This window comes from Strix uralensis, chromosome 27 (genome assembly GCF_047716275.1).
Source record: "Strix uralensis isolate ZFMK-TIS-50842 chromosome 27, bStrUra1, whole genome shotgun sequence".
Classification (NCBI taxonomy): Eukaryota; Metazoa; Chordata; class Aves; order Strigiformes; family Strigidae; genus Strix; species Strix uralensis.
In genome coordinates this window covers 2,235,519-2,256,991 of record NC_133998.1, presented here as the reverse complement: position 1 = coordinate 2,256,991, position 21,473 = coordinate 2,235,519, and the positions used below count along the sequence as shown (strand labels likewise).

Genomic DNA, 21,473 nt, shown 5'->3' with positions numbered 1-21,473 from the left:
ATTCTGGGGCAGCCGGGCGGTGTTTGGCATCTGGATTTGGGAGGGGGAAGTATCGTGGCCAGGCGCGGCCTCCGTGCGTGGGCCCGTCCCGCCGCGTCCCTCGGCGCTGGCAGCCGGCGGCCATGACGGGAGCGCGGCCTCGCGGGAAGGCCGCGCCGTTCCCCTGGCAACGGGGGGGCGGGGCGATGGCGTCACTTCCGGGAGAGGCGAGGGCGGGGCAGGCGGGCCGCTGGGCAGCGCCGCCCCCGCCTCGGAGGTCCGCGGCGGCCGCGCGTCCCTTCGGCAGCCCCGAGCGCGGGGGGGCCCGGGCCGGGCTGCGGCGGAGCATGTCCAGGTACCGGGGGGGGGGACACACGGGTCTGCCTCGGCCGTGGCGGGGGGAGGGGGGAGGCACGAGCGGGTGGTCTGCGGGGGGGGAGGGCGTACACGGGTCAGTGTGGGGGAGGGGAACCCCCACCGGTCAGTGCGTGGGTGTGGGGGGGTCCGCAGCAGTGGGGGGGTCCCACCGGTCAGTGTGTGTTTGTGGGGGTCCCACCGTCCCACAGTGCGGGAGTGAGGCCCGCAGCAGTCGCGGGGGGGCCCACGCCGGTCAGCGTGTGTGTGGGGGAGGCCTGCAGCAGTGGCGGGGGGGCCCACACCGATCAGTGGACGTGGGGAGGGGGGTCCCATACCTGTCAGTGGGGTGGGAGGCCCACGCTGGTCAGCGAGGGTGGGGGCACTCACCGGTCAGTGCTGGGGTGCGGGGGGGGGTCCCCCACGGGTCAGTGTGTGTGTCTGGGTCCAACAGCAGGCAGTGGGGGGGCCCCCACATACCGGCCAGTGGTGGTGGGGGGCGATGCCCACACCAATCAGTGTGTGTGGAGTGGGGGGTCCTATGACTGTCAGTGGCGGGGGAAGGCCCGTGCTGGTCAGCGGGGGGGTCCCACACGGGTCAGTGTGTGTGTGGGGGGGGTCCTACAGCAGTGAGTGGGGGAGGGAGGCCCATAGTAGTCAGTTGTGGGGGGCCCACGCAGGTCAGTGGGGGGGGGGGCCCCCACACCAGGCAGTGGAAGGTGAGAGGCCCACCCTGGTCAGTGTGTGTGGGGTGGGGGGGGTCCCATGCCTGTCAGTGGAGGGGGAGGTCCACGATGGTCAGTGGGGGGGTCCCACACGGCTCCGTGGGTGTGGGGGGGTCCCACTCGGGTCAGTGAGTGGGCGCAGTGTGGATCCCCCACTCTGCCTGTGGGGTGTTTGTGTGTGTAGCGTGGATCCGGCCCCCACGCCGGGCAAGGGGTGAGTGGGTGTGTGGTCAGGGTGGGGGTGTGGTGCGGATCCGCCCCCCGTGCTGGCTGTGGGGCGAGGGCAGCGGGTGCCCAGGGGGGTGCGTGTCCCCAGCCGGTGCTGGGGTTCAGCCCGGCGTGAGCGTGACACACGGCGCGAGCGTGACACACAGCGCGTGCGCCGCCGGCAGCTCCTGCCTCCGCCTGCGTGGACCCACGCCCCGACGTGCCCGTGCAGGTGTGCGGTCACCGGACACCCCCATCCGCCGCGGGTACGCCTGGTCCGTGGGACCAAACCCCAGGGGAGGGAGGTGGCCAGGGCTGCCATGTGCCGGGTGCGACGCCGGCCCCGGCATTGCTGTGGGTGGCCACCGGCCCGAGGGAGACCCGAATTCAGCCCTGGGCCCCGACGCACAAGGCCTGCAGCAGGGCCGGGGCACGGTGCATCCCTTCACTCTGAATATTTCAGAATATTTCGGCATATTTCGGCGCCACATGCCTTCCCCTCCTGGCTGGGCGGGAGGCCTCCCTCTTCCACCCTTTCCTCCCCTTTCCCAGCCCTTCGGAAGCAGATGGAGCAAATTCCTTGGGGTGTGGGCTGGTTTGACATTCCTCAGTGCGAGCCTGTGCCTAAACTTGCAGAAAATAGTTGCTTTTTTTTTTTTTTTTTTTTCCTTTTCTCCCCCCTCCCCTTTTTCTTAAGGAGCTCGGCACTCCTGCCACATGCCTGTGCGGCCAGACCTGTGCCGGCATCCGGGGGGGTCCTGGAGGGGCTGTGTCCTTTGTACCACCGACCGTGCGGCTGTTGCGGAGTGTGTGTGTGTGTGTGTGTGTGTGTGTGATCCTGCGCCTGCCGTCCTCGCCTCCCCGGCGTGGGCCTGCGCGCAGGGGCTGCGCTGTGTGGTGTGGGGGTGTGTGGGCTGGGAAGTGTTGAAGGAGGCTTGTTTTTTGGGGGGGGGTTCAGCATGAGCGCGGGGGCTGTGAGAGGTGGGTGTGCGCTCTGTGTGTGTGTGTTCGAGGCGGGGACGGTGAGCCCCTTGGCTTGGAGGGACGTGGTGCATGTGTTCGCCGACACGTGGGTGTGGATTTGGGCAGGATTTGGGGACTGGGGGGCACCGGGACAGGATTTGGGGGTACAGAGCCCTCACTGCTGCCTGACCTGCCCGCAGGCCACCGCTGCTGCCCGCAGAGGGACGGATGGCGGCCGCCCCAGCCCCGACCAGCGCCCCGGCCCGTGGCGGACTGCCGGCGGCAGCCGTGCTGAGGGCCGGCTGAGGACGGGGCCTCTCCGGGGCCGTCTGTCTGATTTGGATACTCCTTCGCTCTGGGCCTTTCACCTCGCCGCCGTCATGAACGGGCTGTCGATCAGTCAACTCTGCTGCCTCTTCTGCTGCCCTCCCTGCCCCAGCCGCATCGCTGCCAAACTGGCCTTCCTGCCCCCAGAGCCCACCTACGCCGTGGTCCCCGAGCCCGAGCCCGTGGGCAGCACCAGCACCGGCTCTCTGCGCGGCGGTGCCGTGGGGCGGTGGAAGCTGCACTTGAAGGACCGGGCGGATTTCCAGTACTCCCAGCGGGAGCTGGACAACATCGAGGTGTTCGTCACCAAAAGCAGCCGAGGGAACCGCGTCGGCTGCATGTACGTCCGCTGCGTGCCAGGCGCCAGGTGAGTTGCTCGTCGATGTGCCGGCCTGGTGCTGCTGCCAGCAGTTTGACCCTGGTTGGCTCCGTGTTGGGCTAGTGCAGTGCTGGTGGGCACGGTGCCATCCTGTCCCGTCCCCTCTTTCAGCTGAGTGCCACCTCCATGCCCCGGCCTGACCTGGCGCCTTGCTGAAGGAGCTGGCCGTGCCACGGGGCTCTGGAGGCATCCTGCGGGGCGGGTGAGCTCAGCTCCCAGGACCGGTCTGGCTTGTGGCTGCAACTGGGAATGGGGTTAAACATGGAGCGGAGGCAAAGCTGGAGGCTGTAGGGATGTGGGGATTCCCTAGGCTGTCCTGCAGATCCCCCCCCCTCCCCCGATGTCACGCCGGTGACGTCACGCTCCGGTTGCGAACCGAGTGTCTGTGAGTGCCGGGGGATCTGTGCCGGCCACTCGCCCCGCGGTGACCACGTGGATGGGCGAGAGCCTGCACTGGCCAGGAGACGCCTGTAGCAACCCAGGTCTGCATGTTTAGTCTAATTCATGGGCACATTTGATTCTCGAAGAGGAGTGAGAAGAGCTAAAGCCAGGAGGGATTTAGACACAACCTGCTACTGGTCACCCGCATGGGTCTGTAAACTGGGAAGCTGGAGTGCGGGATGGAGACCCCCGCCCAGCTGCCAGTGCCTAGGCATGAGGGGATGGTGTGGGGACAGGAGGGGACTCGGCAGCCACTCCTTGAGCCAGTGGCACGACGTGGGGGTTCAGGTGTGGAGAGAGGTCAGGTGCTAAAGCCTGCAGCACCCCATACACACACCAGAATCCTCCCGGGAGCAAGGTGCCCTCCGAGGAACGGCGTCCGCAGAGATCTCTGTGCGGGGGAACGCAGCCCACGTCTGCCCTCAGCCGGGCGAGGGCTTCGAACCCACCAGGTGGGCTTGGGGCGAGGGGGGATGGCTCTCGTGGGGGTTGGAGAGCTGCGTTACAGGAGATCTCTGCGGGCTGCCCGGTGGGGACATCCGCTCCGACCCTGCCTGCGTCGTGTGTCCCCGGAGAGAGGAAACTGTCGGCAGGATTGCTCTGCCTGTGCATCTGCCTGCCCGCGCTCTGCCACCGTGAGGCTTGGCGCTGGCCCCGCTCCCAACCGGCCCCTGGGAGCGACTGTTTAGCCCAGGCTGTGGGGCTGGAGGGAAGGGCCCGGGCTGGGGGAATCTGGCCCTCCCAAACTCCCTGGGGTATCAGGTCTGTCCTCCCTGCAGCTCGTCCTGCCACCGCCTTAACTGCTGGGGCTTTCTGGGGCATCCGGGCTGGGACATGGTGGCTCAACCTGGCTGCAAACTTCTCGGACCAACTCTGGGGGCTCAGCAGGGAGCAGGTCCTGCTCCCTCCCTTCAGCAGAAGAGAGCCAAGCTTCCATCATTGTGCTATTAGTGTTAATTTTTATGATTAACATTGTTTTTCCCCTTATGGTGGAAATTTCTTGTGCCTTGTCACTCCCACAATTCACTTCTCTCCCAGCATCTGGTGTCTTGCCAGACTCAGGAGAGAAAAAAATCCGCTGTCAGAATTCTTACTTGAAATCCCCATTGGGCAAACGGCCCCAAATTCTGAGCTTTTTACCAAAAATAGACTCAAAAACTTGAACAGAATCATCCTACCTTCAGGCTGCCTGTTTCTGCTGGGAGCGAGCCCCTGGCCCTGGGTGACGAGGAGGGTCTGGGTATCCCAGGGTTGAACTGGGGGTGTCGCCAGGACCTTCCTTGGTGGCCAGAGGGGTGTTGGCTCTTCGTGTCCTGGGGTTTGGTTTTCGGCCTCCGAAGCAGATGGGTTGGTGCTGCCCAGGGCATCCCCGAGCTGCTGGCGGGGCCGGGCAGTGTGGTGGCACCCGCAGCCGAGTCCACGATTAACCCACCGTGCCCGTCTCTCCGCGGTGCTGCAGGTACACGGTGCTCTTCTCACACGGCAACGCCGTGGACCTGGGGCAGATGAGCAGCTTCTACATCGGGCTGGGCACCCGCATCAACTGCAACATCTTCTCCTATGACTACTCGGGCTACGGTGTGAGCACGGGCAAGCCCTCGGAGAGGAACCTCTACTCCGACATCGACGCCGCATGGCAGGCGCTGCGGACGCGGTGAGCAGGGCACCGGGCAGGGGGAAGGGAGGACATCCATGCTGCCGCCAGGAAAACCCTGCGGGCCGGCAGTCTGGAAAACAGGAAATCTCCCAGAGAGGGAACCCGGGCCACTCATAACGGGAAGGGGTGGCCGGAAGGCAGCCGCAGAGGGAGCGGGCTGGGGGCTGTGGAGGGGCAGGGATGCTGCAGGGGTATGACGGTGGCACAAGCTGTGCTCCCTGTCTCGCTGTCCCCAGGCTCTCCCCTGGCTGTGCCCAGCCCTGGTTCCCCAGCCCGTGACAGCTCTGCCTCTGCCCTGCCTGCAGCCAGGCCTGGCTCGTAGCGTGCCCCAGGAACTGGGGGCTGCCCCATGTAGCTGCGATCTGAGGTTCACAAACCCACCCGGAACCCTGCTCCTGGCGAGGGTGAGCCTCGACACCCCCCCAGCTCATCTGGCAGCTCAGCCCTGGCTGCTGCCTGGTCCTGCCAGGGGTGCAGGGCAGCTGCTTTGGGCACAGCTGCGAGGAGCAGGGGGGACAGAGCCCCATTTCCCCCCACCCCAGGAAGCCTTGCAGGGTGCTGTAGCCAGAGCAGGGTGACCGCCTGTGATCTCCTGGCGATGTGACTCCGGTGCTTGGGCGCTGACCTGCCCTCTCCTCTCCCAGGTATGGGATCAGCCCGGAGAACATTATTTTATACGGACAGAGCATCGGCACGGTGCCCACAGTTGATCTGGCCTCCCGCTACGAGTGCGCTGCCATCGTGCTCCACTCCCCACTCACCTCTGGCATGAGAGTCGCCTTCCCCGAGACCAAGAAGACCTACTGGTTCGACGCCTTCCCCAAGTGAGTGGCCTGAGAAGGGACCAGGGTCAGCTCTGGGGGAGCAGTGCCCAGACCAGCTCTGTCCTGGATGCCAGCCCTGGCCACGAGAGGGCTTGTGGTGAAAACTGTGGACCTGTTGCCCATAATAGGCTTAAACATGCCCATTGGCATCCTCTTGCCTCGCGTTCGGTCCCCTCCGAGGGGGTTGTAGCCCTCCCTGGGGTCACCGTGCCCCTTTCTGAAGACCATGCCATGTGTGCACCCCCATGTCCCTGGGTGGCATCACCTCCTGTCCCAGTGTCTTTGCCCGCCAGCTTTAGGTCTGTGCCACTGGCCCCTTGTCAGGTATCGCAAGCCCCGGGGGTCCCTGGGACACCTCTCTACCCCAAGGGTAATTTCTTGGGGTTTTTTTCCCCCTGGGCAGACAGCAGGGGCAGGGAAAGGCAGCGCTGGGGTGGGACAAGCTCTTGCTTCGCCTCTGCCCTGCAGCCAGGCCAGCAGGGCCCAAGGGACGGTCCCTGAGCCGGAAGCCGTGGCTGGGAGCCACCAGCCCACGCTCTGTCTCTCGATGGCCTCGTGCAGCCTTTGGGGCCGGGCTGAGAACGACCCTGCTTCCACTCTGCAAAGCCTGGCTCGGCTGATCCCGATGCGGGGGGGGGCCTGCGCTCGTGCTGTCCTACAGCGGTTTCCGTCAGCCCTGCCTGGTCCCTTGGGGCTGTTGTCACTGCTGTCCGGTCCTCGTCTGTCACGCTGGGGGAGGTCTTGTCCTGGAGCTCATCCTTGGCACAAGCTCCGTGTCCCCATGCTCTGCTGTGATCAAAGAGCGTTTCCTGGTCCCTCTCCCCAAGGGGATGTGTTTGGGGGGGCAGGAGGAATGGGAGTGCCTTGATCCCTGTACTTACCCCCCTCTTCTCATCTCTTCCCCACCCACCTTCTTGGCAGCATTGAGAAGATCTCCAAAATCACCTCTCCCGTCCTCATCATCCACGGCACGGAGGACGAAGTCATCGACTTCTCCCACGGCCTGGCGCTCTTTGAACGCTGCCCCAAGGCTGTGGAGCCGCTGTGGGTGGATGGGGCCGGGCACAATGACATTGAACTCTACAGCCAGTACCTCGAGCGCCTTCGGAAATTCATCTCCCAGGAGCTGGCCAGCCAGCGCAACTAGCTGCAGGGTGCGGGGACGGACAGGGGGTTCCTGCCTGTTTCTCCAGTTCTCCCAGTGTCCCTCCCCAGTCCCTGCTGCTGGAGGTGCAATGAGTTTGTACAGCCTCAGCTCCAGGCTTGGGAGAGAGCAGGAGGCCTTGGAGCGGACAGTGTGTTTCCTCCTGGACACGAGCACAACTCTCCTCCCTCCTGGTGTCAGTCCCGGCGCTGCTGGCACCACCGGCCGGGCTGGCAAGAGATGGCAGCTCCCTCCTTCCCCCTTCCCCAGAAAGATGAGAGCCCACCCTCTCGACGGCGTATCCTTGGCTTCGGACATGTCCTCGTCCCCTCTCCTAAAACAGTGAACTCCTGAGTTCCTCCTGGCTGCTCTGCTGCTCTGACTATAGCAATAAGGCGAGTTGGAGAGGGGCTGGGGGTCCAGCCCCCTCCCCGGCATCGCTGCGGGGCGGGACGGAGGAGGTGGCAGTTCCTGCTCTCGACGGAGCTTTCCTGGGATCGGCACCGGTGGTGACAGGGTGCCTGGTGTCCACCCCGTGGCTGGGGCAGAGCCGTGTCCCCAAGGGGAGTTTGGGGATACATGGAGGAGGTGCCCCCCCTGCCCTACACCCCCTTCTCCAGTCTGGCCCTGCTCTGCCTTCTCAGAGCCCTCCCCGTGTTCAGGTCACCCCTGGAAAACCTCCTCCATACCGCTCGCTTGCGGCGCGCTCAGCAAACGGGGCGAGGAAACCAGGCACCGAATAAAGAGCAGAGGTTTAACGTTTTACCTGTGTGCGCCCTTTCCCTGGCACCCAGCTGGGGGGGGACCAGTCCCAGCCCCCGTGGGGTCCAGTCCCTCGGCTTTCCCCGCTGGAATTTGCACTTGGCCAGATCCCCAACACTTGTCACCCTCCTCTGGGGGCCGGGCAGCCCCAAGGTACCAGCACGTGGGGAAGGAGCCCTTGGGGCCCCCCAGGACCAGGCTGCAAAGGTCTGTCACTTCGAATCAGGACATGGGGACAACGGGGACCCCGTTCCCTCACCAGCCCCTGTCCCATTTCATTAGGGGATCCCCTGGGATCGCGGGGGCAGAGGTTGGGGATGGCCTCAGTCCCCTCGGAGCTGGGGCATGGGGGGCTTGGGTGTGCCGCGGGGAGGGGCACACGTCCCCACGGCCTGTCGATGGACCAGGGCCAGCATCGTGAGGGACACGTCGTGGTCCCCAGCAGGCAGGGTGGCCTTGGGGGGAGCAAATCTTTTTTTTTGACCTGCTTTGCGCCCAGCTCTGCCCCCGGCTGCACGGGGACCTCTGCCATTCCTGGTGCATGCTGGCCACAGGGGCAGGCGTGTGGGGCATCCCGCAGGGACCCCTGCGAGGCTCCCAGGCACTGGCTCCCCCCTCCCTGTCACCCTCGTGTCCCCACCTCCCCCGTGCGAGGCCATGGGGCCCGGCAGGCTCATGTGAGGAGCGATAATCTCCTTAGGTGGCTCTTGGAGGGGCTCAGGGGCCTTGTGGTGGGGCCTCACCGCAGCCCCACGCTCAGAGCGCTCAAATGCGCCCATTGTTGAGGACTGGGAGACATGGGGGGGGCAAGGCAGGGGGCACGGGACCCCCTGGCCCCCACACATCCCTCACCTCCCTTCGGGACCAAAGCAGGGTGCTCCAGTGGACAAGGGGGGACCCTTCCTTGGCACTGGGGCTCTGCAGGAGCTAGAAGAGGATTTGGATGTTGGGGTTCTGCGTGGTCTCCCCCCTTTTCCAGGGGTCCAGGAGCCGGGATGTCTGGCTTCTCCCTGAGCATCCCCCCAGCCCTCCCCTCCCTTCCCCAGCTCACCGCACGCAGCTGCTGGGTGATTTTAGAGCCTTTAGCTCACACGTGTGCTGGAAGCCAAAGCCACCGCGGTCGCCCAGCCCTGTTCCCCTCTGGCCCTGGCCCCGATTAGCAGGGCTGGAGCAGCCCACGGTGCCCTAATCCTGACATAGAGACCTTTTGTTTGCACCAAGGGTATTTTTATCCTCTTACTGCTGCCTGTTTCCTGTTGAGCTGCGGATGCTTTAGAGCGGCTCTGCAATGCCGGCGGGATGTCTCAGAGCTTGGGTTGAGTTTGGGGGGATGTTGAGGTGGCCTGAGTTTGTATTTACTGTGCCTCTGTTTAAAAAAAAAAAAAACAACAAGGTGAAAGGACAGAACAGTTCAGCCTGATCCCCAAAATTTAGACCCAGCTCAAGTGCATGAGATCCAGGTGAGCTGAACATCGCTGGCTGCTGCCTCCATGGTGGGGAGCTGTGACTGTGACCCGTCCGTGTCAGGGATCAGGGCTTTTTGGGTCGGGATCCTCCTGGCCCAAGAGGGCTCAGGATCTGTCCTCACCTGGGCACGAGCAGCTGGAGTGAGGCAGGAGGGAGAAGCACTAACCCGTATGTGAGCTGCAGGATCCCCAAAAGGCATGAGCCAGACCTACCCCAGGGGTCCTGGGTGCAGCGTCCCCCACCAGTGGGGCCAAACTGGGCTGTGAGCCACTGGTCGGCTCTTCTGTCCCCACCACTGGTGCCACGGTTTGGGAGGACCAGGATGGGGAAGGAAAGGGGCTGGGCTGGGGCTGGACCTGGACAGGGTTTGGTGCCTGGAGGGGAAATCTGCCGAAACTGTGGTCTCAGCAGGGCGTGGAGGAGGGGAAAGGCAGAGTCAGGCCTCAGAGTGTCCCCAAAGTCCCTCCTGCAGTCACAGCAGAGAGGGGACAAGGCAGGCGTCCCCCTGGATCGTTTTAAAGTCCCCAGGCAGAGGAGTTGGACACAGGCAGCTCCTGCTGCCATCGCTGCAGAGTCACGGGCACAGGGCTGGGCTGCGGGGCGTCTGCGTGTGCCTGCGTGTGCCTGCGTGTAATGGCTGTGAAAGGGGACAACGTACTGGACATCTCCGGGGTCCCGCGGGGAAAGGACGGGATACCCGCTGCAATGAGCCCTCAGTAGAGGCGCGATGCCGGTGTGGACGGGGCTGCAGCCGAGGCTGGGCATGGGGGACATCGGGCTCACTGGGTGACCGGCCAAAAGGGGTTTAAGTCTCTTTTGGGGCATAAATGGGGCTTTTGATGGCTGGGGCCTGCGTGCCACAGTCATGAGACCCCATTCACAGGCCGAGCTCAGTCATGGGATCCAGGAAACTGAATTAAAGCGTCTTAAGGGGCTTTTTTCCGAGCTCTGCCCTGATTTTTCACGTGCTTGTCATATGAACAAAGACGGTATAAAAGGGCAGAGGGGAAGGATCCCATCCGTGGTCAGGCTGGGGAGAGGGGCGGGTGCTGGAGGAGGGATGCCAGGGCAAGGGGCTCTGCACGGCGCTGGCTAAGATGGAGGGAAGGGGCCAGGAAAGGACAAGGAGAGGAGAGGATGCGCTGGCAGCAGCCTCTGGCTCTGCCCTGCCAGGTGAGTGAGGCAGCGACCTGGGGCCAGGGCGGCCAGCGGGGGCCAGGGAGGGCGGCAGGTCTGGGGGAGCAGAGCCCCTCTGCCCCCGCTCCTCGAGCAGCACAGATGCTGGGAGCATCCCAGTGTGCCCGCAGCTGCACCCATACACCCACCAGCGCTTCCCTGGTGAGAGACAGCGAGTGTGGCATCACGACACGGGGAGGAGGGAGCGTGGGGTGCGGGGGGCACCCACCACCCTGCCCTGCTGGCTGCACTGGGGATGGGGGTGGTGGGTGCCTAGTGGGCCCTGGGGTCCCCCTGTGCCTGGGAAGGGTACCTGGGCCTGGCCTTTGTGGGTGGGCAATGGCGGGACAGACCCACGCAGCCCCATGCACACACGTGTGCACACACCCGCACGCGTGTATGTGCACACAGACGTGTGCAGGCAGACACGCACACGCATTCCCACTTACACAGGGACATCCGCTGTGCCCACGCACACACATGCGCGCACACACCCGGGCACACGTGGATGTGCAGACACACCCCCCCGTGCGCCCCCGCGCTGCCCCACACATCCACCTCCAGCCCCCCACAAAAGCCAGCGCTGTCCCAGCACGTGGCCCCGCTCGCACCCTGCGCACCCGCCATGTCCCAAACTGTCCCCGGGGTGGGGAAAAGCAGCGCCGGGGCCGGCGGGTCACACCGGGCTGATTCCGTGGGCTGGTTTTTACCCCCTGCAGATGCGGCGCAGGCTGGGGCCCCCTCGGGCTCCTGCCTCCTTCCCTCCCCTCCTGGCTCACATCTCTCCTCCGTCTGCAGGAGCGCTCGGCGGTGGGAGGAGTGCGGGGCCGCGGCCCCCCCTGCCCCCTGTGAGCTTCCCTTTGTCATCCTATGCCTGAGCGATGCCTGGAGGCTGGGACGGTGAAGGGAGGCCCACGGGCTGCCACAGCCCCGAAGCAACGACGCCTGGACAGCACATGCAGGACCACACACCCGGGGCCTGTCTTAGGGGGGCTGGAGCATCCCCTTGGGGGGTCAGGAACACCCTGGGGGGCTGGAGCATCCTCCCCATGCTGGCCAGTGCCCAGTGAGTTGGGGCTGGGCAATGTGGGATGCAGTGGCCAGGCCATTGCCCCAGGATGTGGATGGGGTTATGGGGTGTCATGGAGCACCCCTGGCCATGGGGGGCTGGGAGGCGAGCGGGATGTGCAGCAGGGCCAGGGAGGAGTCTCCCATGGGGGACACGGACCATGGTGGGATACCTGTGGGGTGGTACCAGGAGTACCGGGACGGGCATCACCCCACACACCGAATAGCCCATCCCTGCGAAGAGACGACCCTGCATGAGGACATTTGAGCAGCTCTGGGAAGCCCCTGTTCTCCCACCATCCCATTTCTTTCTCCAATTACAAAAACTCCTGGCTGACGCCTCGTGAAAGTTCCCGAATGGATGTAGAGAAAATCTGTAATCACCACTGTGGGGAGTGGAAACTTGTCCCGGGATGTGATTTTTTAGTGATGCAAAATAACAAGCAGGGAGCAGAGGTCTGCAAGGCAGGAGACTCCTGCCACATGAACATCTCTGCCTGGTTTACTTTTTTTTTGTCTCTTTTATCCTCAAAACTCAACCCAATTCACCTGGCTGCGTGTTTATTGCAGGGTGGGAACTGGCTGCAGGGAGGCAGGGACTCCCCACAGGAACTGCTTTGCCTGCAGCTGGGCCTGGGCTAGTGGGTGGGGGTAAGGTTTTGGGGACACTCCCAAGCCCCAGTCGCCCCAGGGCTGGCTCTGGCCTCCTGCCCCTGGGAGCCAACCAGGAGCATCCCCTGTGGCAGGTGTGGAGCCACGTTTCTGCGCTGCATCCCCCGTTCAGTCCCTGCTGTGTCGGGGAATCCCAGCACAGCGTGAGGTCCCCCCAGCACAGGGAGCAGGTCCCTGCTGTCACCCAGCAGCAGTAACTGCCTTCGGTGGGGATGGGTTTGGCCCAGATGTGGTGGCATCCCTCTGCCTGGCTCTACCCGGGGAGAAGAGGGGCCAAAATGCACAGGGACGTCCCTCTGTGCTGCCCTTGTCCCACGTGGGGACTCGGGGTGCTGTGACAACGCTGGCGTGTGCCCGAAACCTGCCCTGAGGTTGTTCCCCTCCTTAATTTAAATCGGGGCACGTGGCCGTTGGCTGTGAGCCGTGCTGGGAGGCAGAGTGAGCATCAGCTGGGCGTCCCAGGGACACACCGCTGGGGAAATCACCTCGTTTCTCTGCAGAGGGGTCGGGAGCTTTCGTGGGGGGAGATGAGGTCGATCTTGGGGATCCATTAGTCAATCTGGGAGGCTGCGATGGGGGGTTTTGGTCCTTGGCAGGGTTGGAGGGACTTTTTGGGGTGCTAAGCTGGGCAGGGCGGCTCAGATCCACCAGGCTGGGTGAATTTGGGGATCCCTGTTCTCAGAGAGGCTGCTTCACTGTGCACAGGGAACCTCGGGACCTTTTCTAATGCTGCTAACTGGGAGCTGAGTGGGCATCCCAGTTAACCAAGCTGCCCCTTCCCATGGGGGGAAGTGAAAGCGTAGCCAAGACCACCCTGAATCGATTTCAGGTAGTTTTTCCATGTGGGGTCCTCCAGGTCTGGACAGAAATGAATGATTTATTTTCTATTATTTTCTATTATTTTATTTTACCAGCTTGTGAGTTCAGTAAGCATGGGGCAAGAATTATAAGGAAGGGAAATAATGTTGCTCAGCATGTATCTGTGTGCATGGTCTTTCTACAGAATCCTCTCTATTACAGCTGAAGTTATATAAAATAGATTTATCTATATCATAAAAATAAATACGCTTTCTTTTTTTTGGGAAAGAATAGCTTGCTTTTCTAGCACTCGTGGGAGGCAGGGAGCTGGCTGGCAGGAGCGTGGGTGGCGATGCTTAGCGCGAGCCCTCCCTGGGTACCTTGCAAAGCACCCTGTGTCGGTTGCATGTTCCTGCTGGAGGGAAGGCTGTTGATTTCCTGGTGTTTCCTGCTTTTTAAATGCTTTTAATCAATTATTCAGGTCTCCCGGGGCCGGCAGCTGCTTGCCCCCAAACCTCAGCAGTGCTGGGGCACTGCTCTCCTGCTCGCTCCCCGCTGCGCGCTGGCCAGGCACGGTGGTGGGTTCCTCTCCCGACATCCTCAGCTCCTGGACTCGCTCTGCTGGGACGCCGTGGGGGAGCGATGGGTAGGGAGGAGGCAGCATCATCATCTTTTTGCGGTGCCATATTTGAAAATAAAGTGGCTTTTGTTTAAGACTACTATGAAACATGACTTTTGTGATCTTTCCCTTGGCCTTCCTTGGGGTCAAGGACAACTCCTCCTCGTGATCTTTCTCTACATCATCTCGTTGGCTCCCTGCACTGCCCCAGCGCTTTCCACCCTCTCTCCCATCTCTCCTCTCACAAGTGATGAGGCTTTCCTGGATCATCCCTTCTCTCTGGGCTGGGGCTTCTGGCTCCACTTAATGGGATTTCTCCTCAAAGGGCTCAGTCGCTCGCTGCTGTCCCAAAATGGCCTCATCTGCTGAAGGCGGGGACTCCCTCCTCTGAAAAGGTAGGGGCAGTGCCGGGTGATTCCCAGGAGCTGCAGACACCGACTCGGCCCAGACAAATCGCTGTTACCACATGCCTCAGTTTCCCCCCGGTAAACGCGGGTGTGACAATTGCCGAGGGAAAGGAGGGAGGGCCGGCTCCTCAGGGCAGGGGTAGCGCAGAGCCAGTTTGCTCCTCTCCGTGGCCTCAGGCCCCTCTGCCTAGACCTGGCGGGTGTTCTGCTGCTTTCTGGAAGGCCGAGGCCATGCTGGGGGCAGTGGGCCGTGCTGGGAGCCGTGGGCCGCAGCGCAAGGAGCCCGGGGCCGTCCCTTTGGCTGCAGCGGGAGGGACCTGGCGGTGTTCAGGTGGCGCAGAGAGGTCAGGACATGGTGGCCGCAGCGCTGGGCCCTGCACCCTCCTTCCCCGGCATCTCCCCTCGCTCTGCGGCCGGTCAGGGGGGAGCGGGTCCAGCGGTGTGCCCCAAACCAGCTGAGCTTGGGAGATATTCTCGACGACATCTCCTACAAACTGGTCACACGCCAGCTGTGGCTCCCGGAGAGTGACAGACGACTGACCTCCAACCGCAGGGGCTTGTCCCCCTGCAGCCCCCTGCGACTGTGGGGGCCCAGGGCCGCTCCAGGCTCCTTTCTGAGGGACACCCGCGCCGGGCTCCTCCCGCGGGCACGCCGGTGCTGCCAGGCCTGCAGCCGCCGGACAGAAGCCAGACAGTCCCCTGCAGCCCGAGCTGAGGGGAGCGGCAGAGCGGGGCGGCGGCCGGCGGGCCGGGCTCGCTTCAGCGCGGGCGCCTCCCCCTGGCCGCCATTTCCCTCACACTCCCGCCGTTTCCCCTCCCTTAGCCCCGCCCCCGGCCCCGCCCCGCGCTCCGCTCAGGCGCGCCGCGGGCAGCCCTGTGCGGGCAGCGGCGTCGCGGGGGCCTCGTCGCTGGGCCTGGTGGTTTCAAGATGGCGGCGGGGCCGGCGCCGGTGGTGTGAGGCGGGAGCGTGTCGCTGCCGGCCGCGCCTCCTCTGCCCCTCCCCGGCGTCCCGTGCCCCGGCCCCGCTCCCCGCCCCGCAGCCGGCGGGATGCTGAGATCCACCGGCTACTTCCGTGGTATCGACTGCCCTTTCCTCAGCGCCGGGGGGCCGGGGCCGGGGCCGGGCGGGGGTCCGCCCTGCCGCCGGCCCTACTGCCACTTCCGGCACCCCCCGGTGGCGGCGGCGGCGGCGACGCGGTGCGGAGCCTCCGGCGGCCCCGGCGTGGGGGTCGCGCTCGGCCACGGCGCAGGTACGGCCCCGGCCCGGCCCGCCGGGTCGCGGTACCTCCTTCCCCGTCTCTCCCCCTCCCCGGGCTGTGCTTGTTCCCGGCCCTGTCGCCCCCCACCCCGGCACTGCCCCCAGCAGCAGTGTGTCCTCCCCCTGGCAAGGACGGGCCCGTGCTCTTCCTCCTTCTCGTGCCTGCTCACCCTTCAGGGCCTGAATTTGCCTCTGACTCCTCTACATCCCACTTGCACCCAGGGCCCCAGGTATCGCCCTCTCAAGCCCCTCTCGAGTGGGATGTCCCCACGGGGGTCTGTCAGCATCATCCAGGCGGGGCAGGTGGGTCCCCCTTGCCCCTGAGCTATTGTGTCTGCTTCTGCTTGGCCCCGCCCGGGGTTTGGGCCCTCGTTTGTCACCTCTTGTTGCTTCTGAAGGAGGGTCTGAAGAGCCTTTTGTGCCCCACCGGGTGAGGGAGAGATGGGTGTCTCCTCATTGTCGTCGTTGGTGGGATCCCACAGTTGTCATCTGACCCAGCGGTGGTGGGGAGTAGCTCTCCAAAATGTCCGATTGCCTGAGGACAGCCTGTTTCTTGTCACCAGGATGAAGGCTGCAGAAGGGCAGCTCTGTTCTGATCCCTTTCTTTGTCCCTCCAGGCACCCCGGCTCACGTGGCAGTGAGGTGTCAGGGCTGTCAAGAGTTGCTGTGCTGTCACAGCCCTTCAGGAGGTGGATGGGTTTGGGAGCTGGAGGTGATGTGTTCTCTAGTCCAGTTGCTGCGAGGCAGGTGCTGCTGGTGGGGTGTCGCGGGGGGGCTGCGGTGAGCCAGGCCTCCCTCCTGCTGATGAGGGACTTGAGTAAGGCATGGAGTGCTGCCAGGTTTCTCAAATGAAACTTGGCTACAAAAAGCTAGTGGGCTATTGTTCTCCTCTGTTCTTCCAGCAACTCTTGTCGTTTTTCTTACGTTATTTACTGATCTGCTTATTTGGAGAGAAAGGCCTTCATTCTTCTCCTTAGAAGAGTGCTGCTTGCTTTCTTGTTAAAGCTTTGTTATTTCAGTTAGGTATACTTGCTAGTGCGTGTGGTCTCTAACGACCTGAAGCAGAAGTTGTCAAAATAAAGCACAACTTGTGTTTTTTCTGTGCTTGCTTAAGCTTGGGTTATTCACAAGTGTGGAAGACTATTAATTTTTCATGTCTCCTGGTTGCCAGGTCAACTTACGACTGTGTTTTAATTCAGAATAAAGGAAACATGTTCAGGGCTGTCACAGGCAGACACAGATACCGTATTAGAAAGACAAAAGTTTTTGCCTCTTTCAGTGTTCTTTTGAATTTGAAAAGCTCCCTAGAACCTTTTAGGGTGATCCTCTAGGTGCTTGATATGATAATTATCTTTCAGTGTACTATTCCTGTTTGTCTTTGAATATCTGTAGAGTGTCAGTTTTGGAACTAGATTTGCTCATTTTGGTCTGCCACCTGAAACAGATGCTGCTGCACTAAATAAAAACTGGTGCTGGTTTTGATTTTTGAAATGGGGAAGTGAAGGTTGGTCTTTAGTAAAACCTCCTGATGCACCTGGAAAGTGTGTGCAGCTTCTAATACTGGCTGAAAAGTGTTAATGTCAGAGCTGAGTGTGAATGACAAGAAAGAAATTGTCCCAATGTCTTGTTAGGCTTGGCTTGGATGTGTTAGTGACCCAGGAGAAAAAGCTTGCGTTTTGGGGAGTGAGAGTGGTTTACTTACTGTATTATGGCTCTTAGAGAAGCTCTGGCTTTTGAAAAACAAAAGCTGGAGTGTGGGTCTAATTTTCCTAGGTGAAGAGTCTGCCACTTGCGAAAGAAGCAGGATTGCGAGGCTTAACTTCCAGCCCGCTGCCTCCCACTCCCGCCAGCCGGCTCAGCGGGTGCTCCTGCCCTCTTTCCCAAACTCTTGGCATTTAATGCATGGCACGGCTGTCATAACCAACTGTAAATTCTGCCTCAGCTAGTGTTGGACTTCAGCCATTTTTTTCCATGTTGATTTTGATTTAGAAATAAAAAATGAGCGATGAACCTGCTGCAAAACGCTGTCTTTTAGAAAAGACTTTAGCAGGGTTGTGTAAGGTGCCTGATTTCTATAGGAGCACAAGATGCTTTGCAGTTCCTTTTTCAGCAGTGCTATGGCTTAGCTTCATCTGAAGGGTTCAGGCTGAAGTGCTCCTGTCTTTTCCTCTGTCTGTCTGAAGCTCCTCTAGCCTGGAAGGATGTATTTAAGATTTACACTAGAGGGTGTAGTAGTTTAGCTAGCAACCAGGCAACCATCTTCTTGAAAGCAGGTTCTCATCCAACCTAAGTTGCTCCCTGTCAGTGAAACTGCTTGTCTTGTTTTAAAGTAGCCTTGTAACAGTGCACTGGGGCATATTTGACCTATTTAATCACGTCACTCGATAAATAAGCTTTAAAATTATAATTTTTTCTTTTGCCAAAGCAGGTGGTATCTACACCAAGAGCTACAGTGCAGATCTGTGTTTTCTGGGATAGTGCCTAGAAAAAAGGATAACATCTGAAGAATCAGCCTGCTAAACATATTGATTCAAGGCTGAAGTTGACTTTGATGTTTTTGGATCACTGCAGGACTGGTGGTAACCCCAGAACTCTTAGTAGATATTCTGTAGCCTTGAAAGTAGCTTTTGAAAACTGAGAAGTGGAGCTGGCCTTGCCAGGCTGTGGTGGGAGGAGGCTATGGACATGTGCCAGATGGAGCAGAGAGGAGGTGAAAAGAGATTTTAGTGGGGCGTAGCACTGTTCTTCTTTTCTTCCCCCCCTGCCCCCCCCCCCCCCCCCCCCCACTGTTCCAGATTTCTTGAGGAGTGTAATGTTCAGATGTTCATAATAGATGATCCTTATTTTTCATACAATGCTCTATGGTCCCAACCACTGGGAGACAGTGGTGGAAAGGCCTCCATGCCTGTTAGGGGATCAGCAGCAGCAGCAGGAAGACTGAGTTTTCCCCTATCTGCTGCTGTTTGGCAGTGGCAGGTGTTCCCTCCTCATCCCCTCTGAAAGCAGCTCAGTAAATACAAACTTGTTGGGTGAGGAGGGAACCGGTGTGATGTGTCTGGTCCGTAGGGCACGTTTGAACTGAGCTCTGAAACGTGTGATACTTCATGTGGCAAATCTATAGCAGTGTCTTTGCTGCAAGTATCTGCCTGCATGGTAAAAGAGTGTGGCTACCTGGAGACTTGTGGAAATTCAAGGCTGGCTGAAAGCTGAGGAAGGTGCTGGGTGGTAGCATGCACCGATGTATTTCCACGGCAGTGTTGGTGGGCTGAGAAATAGGACGTGAGTCTTGCAGGACTGGGAATTTGGAGATTGCCAATTCGAATCCTGTCTTGGCTGAAGTGCTTTTTCCATCTACAAAATGACTAAAACCCACCTGCTTCAGAGCAGGATGAAAAGATTATTGAATGCATGTGAAGTGCTTTGAAAGCATGCTGTGTAAGTAGGAGGGAAAACTGCCTTCAGTCCTAAAAGCATCTCTTCAAGAGCTGTAGAGGAGAAAAATAGGTCTCTTTTTAAAGTCTAGGTCCTGAGTATGCTGAAAGACATAAAAGAAGTGTAATACATCTCTTTATAAATATCTTAAGGAAATCAGCTCTTTGGTTTAGTGGGTTTGATAGGAGCTGTCAGGAGATGCTTAAGAGTTGGATGTTTTCTGAACCCAGAGCAGAACGCTGCGTCCAGGTCTGGAGGTCTGGGTTCCTCTTTGTCTGCTCTAATCCTGGTAGTAGCGTGAGATGGGAAGAGCAAGGCTTTCAGCACCCTGCCTTGAACTACTTTATTCTAGAGTGGTGTGTACTGACAGTTGCTCTGCCGTTTTCTGGTATGGTCCAAAGTTTGTGGAGCAGTTTTCTTGCTGTGTGGATTTTCTATTTGAACGGGCAAGGCTTTGCAGATTAGATCAAGATTGTATCTTTGAAAGGTGGCTGGATGAGTTCATGTGGTACTGCCCAGTGATGAGTTTTTCACCTCTGTGTGATTTACACCACCCAGCCCACAAGTAAGCTGCTGTAACACCATTTGACTCTTGTTTGCTCAGGTCAGGTGCAGAGAAATCCTTGGGCTTATCTCCCCTACGTTAATTCTGTTGATCCTGTCACTGATGCAGGAAGACACTTCACCTCTCCCTTCTTCAAAGTCCAGCTGGAAAGCAACCACATGGGATGGCTGTGACTCGTATATAAAACACCGTGTAAAATGATACTTGGTGAAAGTAAAGCGGCTCTTTAAATGTTAAAACCCAACTTTAATCATCCTCAGCCCATGTGCCACCATAGGATCGAGGCTGTTATCTTCTTCACCTGTCAGCACTTTGCTGAGGGGCTGTGCATTAAACTCAGCGGTGTTTGGTGGCAGCAGCCTCCCTGCACTCTGGGATTGCCTTTGTATTACTTATACAGTGCTGGTTCACGCCATGTGTAGAAAGGGTGAAAAAAAAGTCTTTAACAGATGCGTTTTCCTTCCTGTAGTTGATGTTGTGCAAGATCAGCATCTTGTAGGAAAGAGCTTTTATTACTGTATTTGCTACGGGGAAATCGAATGAGCAGAAATGGAAATTTAGGAACTGCCTTCGGGATTTCTTCAACAAGAGAGGAAATCGGGTGGTTCAGTGTCAGTGCTCTAGTCCATGAACTGCATGTGGGGGGTGTTGCTAAGGCTGCTTTTTTTTTTTTTTTTCACATTTGTGTTTAGGACAGTAATTACCAAAATGTCACCAGTGGATGTTTTTTTTTAACTGAGTTTTGAAATGAAGAATAGAAAGCCCACCTGACGCTAAGGTTAGGATGTGTCTTTTCATGTAAATCAATGTCATGGCTTTCCAGTGGTTAGGGATTTCTTGTCATTTGACTAAATTGTCAGTTATGGCAGTTTTCCTGTGGGTGGGCAGGTGCAGCCGCTTTATGTGTTGGGATTTCAGTGTGGGCTGGCAGGGCACTTCCGATTCTTGGTCTTTCTGTAAGTGGGTGTGTGGCTGTGGGGAGGCTCGGCCCTGAGCTTGCACGTGGCTCTTCCTCGCTCCAGTTACAGGCTGTGAAAAGCAGGAGGTGAGAGAAAATTTCTGTCAAGCCCGAAGGATTGTGAAGGCCGAAGGTGAAGTGACCTGCGTGGGTAGCGGAGGCACTAACCTTGTGCTGGTGTTTGCGAGCTCCCTGGGCTCCCCTCTGTCCGCCACAGGAGCCCTTTGTCTGCCCTTACAGGTTTTCTCTCTCCAGTGTGAAGTATCTTACCTGACACTTAAACGCTTCCTCTGATATATTTTTTTTTTTCCTCTTGTCAGACACTGCAGTGCTGTGTTAGCACTGGAGAAGTGGGAAGCACAATTCACTAGCCTGGGGTTTTCCAAACCACTTTCCTGGGGGTTCCCTGTGCTGGGTGAGGCGGGTCGGAGGCGCCGGGGCGGCGTGTTGGCTCACGTAACACGGGAGAGGCTGCAGGCAGGCACCGACAGGCAGGGCCAGGCTGTCTGCCTGCCCTGCAGCCTCCTTCCCCGCTGGGTCTGAGCGTGGGCTGCGGGGCTGGAGGAGTCGGGTGGCATTGGGCTGCGCCTGGGGAACTGGCTGCTGGGGGCCCCCGTGGGATGAGGGGATCGCTGTTTGGGAAACCACTGTGCTTGCCAACGTGTGTTGCTCAAATCGAGCAAAAGCAACATGTACAATCGGGGAGCGGAGGAAGTAAGATGTCAAAAAATCCCCCAAGATGAGAGTAGTCGTTCTAAGAAAGGAAAAAAAAACCACAACGGTCAAAAAGCCCCTGTAGATACTTGAGTAAAACCCAATCCAACTTGGGAGTAAATGAGGGTGAAGGCGGGACTTTGGGTTGGTAAGTCCTGCCCTAATTATCTCTGCAGCCCAGAAAGTGCTGTGTCAGCACATGGTCAGCGGTGTTGTGCCATAAGCCTTTGCCGGAGTGTCTTAGCAGTACCAAGCAGATATTAAAAGCCTCAAGTACAGCATGAACAAATATCTGCAATATTTATTAACCGCGGGGAGCTCAGGTAATTCTTTGAAGTTTTTGCCTTACTGTGGAGTGAACTTGTGTTTTTGTGTGGGTTGCAGTACGTGAAGAAGCAGCGGCGAGAGAAGCGCCTTCTCCAGAGAGGCTTTCACGTGTTAGCCATTCATTTAACATGAGGCTTTGGTCCTCAGGGTTGCATCTGCCTCTGAAATATATGGACTATGCAAAAAAAGCTCTGCTTTGGAAGGTTTAGTTGCACAAGGATTTTCATTTCCCTGTGAGGTCTAACCTTTT

At 59.6% G+C, this 21,473-nt stretch overlaps 2 protein-coding genes across 9 annotated transcripts in view; both read left to right on the top strand.

Moving 5' to 3' along the window:
- Nucleotides 1-212: 212 nt before the first annotated feature.
- ABHD17A (abhydrolase domain containing 17A, depalmitoylase) lies at nt 213-7,763 on the top strand. The gene is made up of 5 exons (XM_074851559.1): nt 213-334; nt 2,429-2,922; nt 4,835-5,029; nt 5,677-5,856; nt 6,778-7,763. Exons 2-5 carry the CDS (start codon nt 2,609-2,611, stop codon nt 7,001-7,003), a joined length of 915 nt encoding a protein of 304 aa, XP_074707660.1. The 5' UTR covers nt 213-334; nt 2,429-2,608; the 3' UTR covers nt 7,004-7,763.
- A 7,116-nt stretch (nt 7,764-14,879) lies between these two features.
- REXO1 (RNA exonuclease 1 homolog) overlaps nt 14,880-21,473 on the top strand; it is a 40,918-nt gene continuing 34,324 nt past the window's right edge. For 5 of the 8 annotated variants that reach the window (XM_074851969.1, XM_074851967.1, XM_074851968.1 and 2 more), the window contains exon 1: nt 21,130-21,219. Coding sequence is in view for 2 of the 8 variants with exons in the window: in XM_074851961.1 (XP_074708062.1) it covers nt 15,018-15,219 (202 nt within the window). In the remaining 6 variants the exon portion in view is untranslated. Of the gene's footprint in view, nt 15,220-21,082; nt 21,220-21,473 lie in introns of those variants that run through there. The other 3 variants (XR_012626587.1, XM_074851961.1, XM_074851962.1) reach the window with 2 other exon arrangements.

Coding starts and splice junctions, on each gene's coding strand:
- ABHD17A (XM_074851559.1), top strand. CDS start 2,609: ATGAACGGGCTGTCGATCAGTCAACTCTGCTGCCTCTTCTGCTGCCCT. Junction 5,030..5,676: donor TGGCAGGCGCTGCGGACGCG/GTGAGCAGGGCA, acceptor CTCCTCTCCCAG/GTATGGGATCAGCCCGGAGA. Junction 5,857..6,777: donor TGGTTCGACGCCTTCCCCAA/GTGAGTGGCCTG, acceptor CCTTCTTGGCAG/CATTGAGAAGATCTCCAAAA.